Genomic DNA, 8,146 nt, shown 5'->3' with positions numbered 1-8,146 from the left:
GGTCTCCCACACCCACCTCCCCACCAATTTGGATCGCTTGTTGTTCCCTTGTCAATATGGGTCTCTTCCAGTCGGTCGGCCAGATAGCTGTTTCCAAATTTCATGTTATAGACAAGTGAGTTTCCGGTGCTTCATCCGCTTGTTGAAACACTTCCTTTGGGGTTCCAGCAGTTCCTGGAGCCTTGTTTTTGGTTTTTGCTTCCAGTGCAGCTTGGACGTCTTCCTTAAGCACCACTGGTTCTTGCTCACATGCTGCCTCCTGAAATGGTAGAATGTCAGCTAGTTCCTTTGGACACAGTGACTCTGGATTCTTTCCGTCTTCTTCAGATGCTTCCTACATCATATATTGCCCATAGAACCTTTAATGTTCCTCGAGGCTAGACTTTTTTCTTCAGTTCCCTCAGGGTGAGACCCGCGAAGTGTGTTTTCCCTGGGTTCTCTGGGTGTCACTATTACAGAGGCATTTTCAGAACTGTCTCTCAGAGCTGCCAGTTAAACCTTCACCTTTCAATTGGCAGTCAGGAGCTGAACCATATTGCCACTGGAGCTGCTATCTGCGCACACTGTCCGCTGTGTTTTCCCAGCCATTCATTTCACTTGAATCCGTACCGTGTGGGCGTTTTAGTACAGACTGAGGGAGGAGGCTGCCCAGCTCCTCCCGAGTCTCCTGCTGCAGTGAGGGGAGCTCCCAGCCTGTCTCCCGAAAGGGGACCAGTGTCAGATTTGGACTGGGAGGTTGGCCCTTCTCCCATCAGACCTGGGGCTCCTGAGTCCCCCGTGGGACCCTGGGTCTCAGGACCCTCAGCCACAGTCTCTGGAGCACTGCTGCCTGGCACACAGTAGGGTCTCCACATGCGCAGCAGGATGCTGGGGCACCAGAGTGGCTCAGGAATACCAGTGCCCAGGGGACTGGCAGGGGCAGGGCCTTGGGGCCTCTAAGCTACTCCTCTAAACAGGCCTCCTGGGTTGGCAGGACTGGCCAGAGGTGGGGCTGAAGGTGGTGGTCCTAGTGGGTGAGATGGATACTGAGTAGGTGTCTGTGTGGCCAGGTGGCACCCACTGGCCAAGGGGGAATGGAAAGGTCTTCTCAGTCCAGGCCACAGACCAGGGGTCCAGAAGTAGGAAGAAGCTGTGACCCCCCAAGGCTCATCTTGTCCACATGGAACCCGTGACACCCATCTGCCTGCCATCCAGTGGGACTTGCAGGGGCAGCTGAGGCGCCGTGCCTGGAGCCATGTCTGAGGGGCAAGGAAGGAACTGCAGTGGCTCCCTGCTCTGCCTTGTGCCCAAGCTTCATGACCTCAGGTGCTGGCCATGGCCTCTCCCCCTGCCCCACCCCAGCCCACTGCCAGTGCTCCCTGGACTGCAAGTCACTGGAGGCCTGCGGATCACCTCCTGCCCTCCAGCTCTGCCCAGGTACAGAGTGTGGCCCGGTGACCTGGACAGGGCCCAGTCCCAAGGCCAGTATGCCTGCCATCCACTGGGTCTATGGTCTAATGGTGTCCACCTTTAGGCATCCTGGAAGTCCCCCCGCCCCTGCCCCCGGGCAATGTCGAGAGATCAAACATGGCAGCCGCAGCGGAGGGTCAGTTTAATGTCACTCTAGGGGTATCGTACATTGTTTTAAGCCATGTCTGCACCCCAGCCCCGTCCTCTGCCCTCGAGCCTGGCTCTGGAAAGGGGGGCCTGCCCCCGAGCCCCAGCTATGTACAGGAGGGCCACCCACAGGCATGTGCCAGGACCCAGCCCCGGCTGCCTGCCCGCCTGCCTGGTTGGGAATGTAGCACTGCAGCTGGTCTGACACCCAAAGGGGCTCTTCTCTGTTGCTGCCCGGGCTGCCCACTGGGCGGTGAGGTCAGAATAAGCGCGGGTATGGGTCCAAGCGACAATGGGGCCTCAGGGTGGACAGCCAGGCTCACCTGTGCTGGTGATGAAGACGGCCGGCCAGGGAGTCCTGACCATGCCCGCCAAGCGGCCGCTGCAGGACCAGAGTGCAGTGCACACCGGGAGCTGGCCATGTCGCCGCTCGGCATGTCTTGGGTGTAAAAATGGCACTTATTTCTACGCCCCACGGAGGACAGCCTCCAGCCCAGGCCACGGGCAGGCTGGGTGTCCAACCTTGGCTGGGGCAGCCGGCAGAGAACCTGAGCAAGCGGCCTGAGGACTGTGGTCAAGCCAGGACTTCACCCAGTGCCTGGCCCCCCGGCGCAGTGGCCTCACAGGACGCCGTCAAAGTCCAGCAGCTTCGAGTGCTGCCTGCTCTTCCACAGCCGGTACAGCCGGAAGTCGAAGTACGTCTCAATCATCTGCTTTCCTGGGGGGAAGGGGGCTCAGTGCTCGGAGCCACTGTGTGGACAGGGTAAGGGCAGGCAGAGGGGCCAGCGAGCGGGTGGCCAGACTCACCTTGGGCCGACAGCTCCAGGGGGGACTGGAAGGTGACCTTGTTTGGGGTCATGAGGGTGCTGAGGTTCTGAAACAGCTGGGGAAAGGGGCAGGGCAGTGAGGGGGACAGGGGTGTAGGGGCAGAAGCAGAGCCCCTTCCTCTCAGGCTAGGCCGTACCCTGGGGGCTCACTCTGCCAGAGTCTGCCCTGGGGCTCCCAAGGCTGTCACTGTCACTGCCCCCCAGAGAGACCGCTCAGAGGGCAGTGGACCTCCAGGGCTCAGGCCAGCACCTCATGGGAGGTGGCTGCGGTACTGGATCTTTCTCAAGTCTGATTGAGTCCCCACCTTCTCTCCATTGGGGTTCCCCAGGATGTAACAGCCCATGACGTGGATGACATTCGGCTCTGGGTTCACCTTGCTCATCAGGCGGCTCAGACGCTTCCAGAAGCTGGAGGCAGGGGAAGGGGTGGGGTACAGGTCATGGGGTCTCATACCCAGGTTTCAGTGGTGAGAAGGGGAAAGTCAAGGGAGCTCTCCGGTCCAAGTTCCTAGTGGTAAGTGGGGGACAGGTAATGGGGGGGTGGTCTCATGCCCAGGTCTCAGTGGTAGGGGAAGACAGCTCATGGGATGGGAGGGGGGTGTCTCATGCCCAGGTCCCCAAAACAGAGAGGGGGTCGTGGGGCTCCCGGGCCTCACTGGATCATGTCTTCTTCCTTCTCCACTTTGGCAAACGTGGCCACCTTGTTCTTGAGCAGATAGAGGTGTCCGGGACCTCCCTGTGAGAGTCAGGAATGGGGAGAGGTGGGTTCTGGGGGCTGAGAGGGCCTCCATCCAGCATGTGGTACACACACACACCCATGCCCTAGGCAGCCCCTCCCCACCTGGCAGAAGATGAGCAGCTTCCAGATCCGAGCCCCCTTGTGGTAAATGTTCAATTTCTTCTCAATCTCCTCTGGGGGCAGGGGACAGCGTGAGCAGTGCTGCCCCACCCCGACCCCTGCACCCACAGTCCCTGCCGCCTGCTGACCCAGGACCAGAAGGGATGCTTACCCAGGATGTCCTCAAAAGTAGCATGCTCGTGATCCTGAAGACAGAATCAGACCACATCAGGGTCCCTCACCAGGATGTCTGCCCCACCCATGGGGCCTATCCCCAACTGTGAGGCCTGTCCCTCCTAGGGGCTGTGTCTCCCATGGGCCTGTCCCTCCTAGGACTGTCTCCTCATGGGGGTGGGTGGGGGTGGTGTCTCCCATGGGCCTGTCCCTCCTAGGACTGTCTCCTCATGGGGGTGGGTGGGAGTGGTCTGTCTCCGGGGGTCCCTGGGGCACTCACGTAGAGGATGGGGATGATGGAAGGGTCGTCCCTGCGGATGATGGTGGGGATGTACTCCGCTTTGGGGACCTTGGAAGAGATGAGCTGAGGAGGAGTGGGGCTGCTTAGGGCGACAACTGCCCTGGAGTCCCTGTGACCCCAACCCCACCCTCGAAGCCCCACCTTGCTGAGCCTCACCATGACCTTGGGGGGGACAAAGTCCTCTGAGCCACAGGCCACAGCCTCCAGACCCTTCTCAGTCTCCCAGTCCAGGCCCTCCAAGTCCTCATCCAGGGTGCAGCAAGACCCCTGCAGGTCATTACCTGCGGGAGAGGAGGGAGGTCATAGGGGGCAGGGGAGGGTAGTCAGCCCACCATCTCCTGCCCCAGCCAGGCAGGGTCCCTCCCCCTGAAAATCAGGGACACAACTGATGCGGGGTGCAGAGGGAGGACCACTGCACCCCCACCTCGAAGCCTCAGGGCTCCCACGAGTGGGGAAGGGTGCACAGCTAGCAAGGCACCCCACGGGGAACCCCAGCACCCCATCTGTAGCACTGCTGCAGCCACCGGCGCCTGCATTTTCAGGGTGCGGGCTCAGTTAATCCCACCAGAGAAAGGGAGGTGCTGAACCCCAATCTCACAAGGGAAACTGAGGGTGAGCATGCCCAAGCACAGAAGACCTGTTGGGCAGAAGGCCAGCCAGCTCAGCACCTACTGTCTCGGGAGTCGTGGGAAGTGTCGGCTTTCATAGGGGTGGGGTCGCTCCAGGACCTGCTGAAGCTCCGCTCCCGCCGCTCAGCGAACGCTGTAGTGAAAGCAAAAGCCACTTTAGCCAGCAGGGGCGTGGCTGGAGGGGCGTGGCCTGAGTTTAGGGGAGGGAGTGGAGTCTTGGTGCCAGGGGGCAAGGGCTAGGGGAGGAGCCTGAAACTGCTGGGGCGGGGCCTGCACTGAGTGTGTCTACATCAGTGGGTGGGGCCTGTATGTGACAAGGGGCGTGTCTAGGCCTGTGGGCGGGGCATTGGGCGGAGCCTAGGTGCAGCTAGCAGCCCGCGAAGCCGGCCAAGCAGCAGGCGCCCCTCCAGCAGCCCGGCCTTACTCTGGGCCTTCACCCGCCGGCTGCCGACCATGCGCAGGTGTTTGCGGAAATTCCTGTTGGAGGAAGCAGTGGTGAGAGACGACGGGAGTCCACCAGCCCATCCACAGGACCTCCCAACCAGGGGCGCCTGAGGTCCTGCGCCTCTCCTGCCTCTTGGGGCCCCTCATCCACGCCCCTAAAGGCAAAGCCCCTAGGATGAAAGCACATTTTTCACTGGCTCCCAGGTCTACCTGGGGTACTGGCTCTCAGATCCATCGGTTTCCCCACGAGCCCCACATCCTCTCCAGATTCCCCTCTACCCCTCCTGGGCCCACCCTGCAGAGATCTTGTTACCCTCCCTGCCCCCCAGGGGGCACCCTCCTCAGACAGCCCCATCCCCACCCCCCACTGTGGACAGCCTGCTGTTAAGTCTCAGACCCAGCCCCACAGTCCTGGGCCTCGGGGCCACACCCTGAGGGCCGCTGGGCAGTTTCAGCTGCCCAGGGGCCGCCAAGCTGGTCTGGGGCAAGGCCGCCGGGACCCAGGCTGACGGCCCCACCCCTGCCGCATGTCCCAGAGCAGGGCCAGGCCAGTCGCCGCCACCCGCCCCACCCGGCCCACCTTGGCCCAGACAAGACGGAGCTGGTGGCGAGTGGCAGCAGGCCCTACCTCTGGATGACAGACGCGGACTCATTCTCCCGCTTCCGGCGCTTCCTCTCTGCGTAGCCCCGAAACACCCTGGGAAACCGCTGCATGTCAGAGCCCCCACGATATGCACCCCCGCCAGGCCAGAGGCCTAACCCAGCCCTGCCTGCTGGGAGCCAGTCCCTGCCGTGCCCAGGGGCTGGCCAAGCTATGTGGGGTAGGGGACACCCAGGGACCTTTGGCTCAAGGTTTGGGATGGTACTTACGAGATGCTAGTGCGCCAAGGGAGGGCGGGAGCAGAGAGAGAGAGAGAGAAAACAGTGAGGGCCTCAGCCTCCCCGGGGCCCAGCAGCAGGCCACCTGATATGGGTTCGGTTCCTGCAACCAGGTCAGTTCTGGGCTGGGCTGAGAGAAGGCCGGCCTGGGCAGTGGTGCCTGGGTCTCAGCTTAGGGGCGAGGCTTCTTTGGAGCCAGGTGGGGGACATGCAGTGTGAGAAGTGGGGGGAGGCTGGTGTGAGAAAGGGTAAGGGACTGCCAGTGTGAGAATGAGGGGAACACGCATGGGAATGGGGGTGGGGGAGGGACATGTGGAAACATGGTAACAGGTGTGGGAAAGGGCGGCAGACAGCCAGTGTAGGAACGGGGTGGGGATGGGGGATAGATGTGGGAATGGGTTAGGGGGGCAGGTAGTGTAGAAATCGGGGGCATGTGTGAAGACAGGGTAGAGATAGGTATGGGAACTAGGGAGATAAGTAGTCTGGGAACGGGGGACAGGCAGTAGTGGGAACAGGGGGGCAGATATAGGAACAAGGACCCCCAGGAGGTATATACTGCAGGGACCCTGATGTGTGTTGAGGAAAAAGGGCAGCAGGCTCTTCAGGCACTCCCAAATATCACAGTTTTGGGGATAGGCTGAGGATTTGTGCTGTGTACCAGAGGAACATATGGGGACAGGAAGGACATGTCCTGGGGTCACCCAAGCCAGCCAGAGGTGGCCATGCCGGCAGACTCTGGGGTACAGGTCCCCATGGGTGCCACCTGCGGCTGACTTACGCTTGCATAGTGGTGGTTGCCGTCTGGAAGCTGAAGAGGCTCTCCTTGGGGAACCAGGTGCGAATGGGCACTTCATCTGGGGGACCCAAAGAGCAGTGACCAGGGCGGGCAGGGCCTCCAGACCCCCACCCTCTCCAGCAGAAGACACCCAGCCTCATAGAACAGGGGGAGACAGTGACCATAGAGGTAAGGAGGGGTCCCCAGGTTCCTAATCAATTGGGCAGAGGACGCCTGGGCCAAGTGGCCCAGCATGAGCAGGAACAGGTAGGAGGATGTGCAGCTGGCAGGGCAGGTATCCTCCAGTGGGACCCCAGGGCCCAGAGCAAATCCTCAGGGATTTCCTGAGACCGTGGCCCTACAGTCTGCAGGAGCCTGGGGGAGGGCTGCCTCCCTTGGGCAGCACCTGCTGCCTGCCCACAAGGCTGCAGGGAACCTTCGTGAGCTCACTACCTTCTCTATTCAGGCTGGCAGGCTAGACCTCCTCCAGGCCCTCCCAGCATGGCCAGCTGTAGCCCTGCCTAAGGAGCTGCCTTGCTGAAGACCACCAGCTGAGGGCAGTACCCTGGTCACACCCTGAGCAGGGATCAAAGAGGCGACCGAGGCCGTGGGGAGGTGGCTATCCCATTTGGGTGTAGGGAGGCTAGCTGTGCCTGGAGGATGCAGTCTAAGGAGGTAACCTCCAAGCCTGGAGGCTTGGGCTGCTGGGGTACTGGGGGTAGGTGGGGGAGGCTGTCCAGGGGGCACAGTAGCTGACTTCAGGGACTCCCCAGAAAGTCACTCACTGGCTGCCCAGCCCCAGCTGGCAGAGCTCCTGGGATGCGCAGTGGCTCCCCCTGGTGGCCTAGGGCCAGAACCGGTGCCCAAGCAGCTTGGCCATCAGCGAAAGCCCCCTTTTCAACCCTTCAGATCTTGACAGGGCCCCTAATGTCCCACCCTACTCCTGCCTTGCCAGGAAGCCCTCCAGGATTGGTCCTAATTGCACCAGGAAGCTACTAGAGGCCGCAGGGCCTTGCCAGCCCAGGCCCAGGGAAGACACCCAAGGTGTATGTAGCCCACCTCCTGCCGGTGACTTGGCCAGCTCTTAATGGCCACTCCCCTCCTGCCCGGGCCAGCCCTCACCAGACACTCGGTCCTCGCTGTGCATCCTCTCCAGCTTCTTGCGGTGGCCAGTGGGCTCAGGCAGGGGCGGCGGGGCCAGCCCAAAGGCCTGAGGGGAGGGCCTGGGGGCCGGCGAGGTGCAGCCGGGGCACTCCTTAGAGCCCTGGCGGCTGCCTGTCCAGCTCTGGCAGGGCCTGTTGAGGTCATGGCTGCTGCTGCCAGGGCTGCCCCGCAGGGGCTGGCTGTGGTGGTGATGCCCGCCCTGCCGCCGGCCCTTCACCACAGCTAGCTCGATGGCTTCGGCCTGGGGGCTGGGCAGCAGGGCTGGCTCGCCTGAGATGGTATACACCCGGGGCTCGAGACCCTCGCCTGCTGGCTTCTCTCCGCCCACGTCCTCAGACAGACTGCCCTCATAGCGGCCGTTGGAGACGAGGGAGAGGCGACGCTTGTTCTGGGGGGCTGGCTGCATCTCGGGGGACCCGTCGTGGCCGGAGTATGCATCGGCCAGCAGGTGATCTGGGGAGAGGGATCCTTGAGCCTGGGTCTCCCATGGGCAGGGACTCCAGGAGGGGGCTTGGGGCT

General features: G+C 62.1%; 1 protein-coding gene across 1 annotated transcript in view; it reads right to left on the bottom strand.

The window, feature by feature from the left end:
* Positions 1–1,574: 1,574 nt before the first annotated feature.
* NSMF (NMDA receptor synaptonuclear signaling and neuronal migration factor) overlaps positions 1,575–8,146 on the bottom strand; it is an 8,728-nt gene continuing 2,156 nt past the window's right edge. The window contains exons 2-15 of the mRNA XM_045289336.1: positions 7,586–8,144; positions 6,467–6,542; positions 5,680–5,685; positions 5,438–5,506; positions 4,790–4,842; positions 4,409–4,498; positions 3,893–4,017; positions 3,716–3,799; positions 3,434–3,467; positions 3,265–3,335; positions 3,080–3,159; positions 2,729–2,831; positions 2,404–2,479; positions 1,575–2,314 (exon numbers count right to left, since the gene is read on the bottom strand). Coding sequence (XP_045145271.1) covers positions 2,217–2,314; positions 2,404–2,479; positions 2,729–2,831; positions 3,080–3,159; positions 3,265–3,335; positions 3,434–3,467; positions 3,716–3,799; positions 3,893–4,017; positions 4,409–4,498; positions 4,790–4,842; positions 5,438–5,506; positions 5,680–5,685; positions 6,467–6,542; positions 7,586–8,144 — 1,524 coding nt within the window. The 3' untranslated portion in view covers positions 1,575–2,216. The remainder of the gene's footprint in view (positions 2,315–2,403; positions 2,480–2,728; positions 2,832–3,079; positions 3,160–3,264; positions 3,336–3,433; positions 3,468–3,715; positions 3,800–3,892; positions 4,018–4,408; positions 4,499–4,789; positions 4,843–5,437; positions 5,507–5,679; positions 5,686–6,466; positions 6,543–7,585; positions 8,145–8,146) is intronic.

The sequence above is a fragment of the Echinops telfairi genome, unplaced genomic scaffold (assembly GCF_000313985.2).
Source record: "Echinops telfairi isolate 266 unplaced genomic scaffold, ASM31398v2 ScPeMD7_25;HRSCAF=90, whole genome shotgun sequence".
NCBI lineage: Eukaryota > Metazoa > Chordata > Mammalia > Afrosoricida > Tenrecidae > Echinops > Echinops telfairi.
Note: the sequence above shows the minus strand (reverse complement) of the source record. Positions and strands in the feature narration are given on the sequence as shown.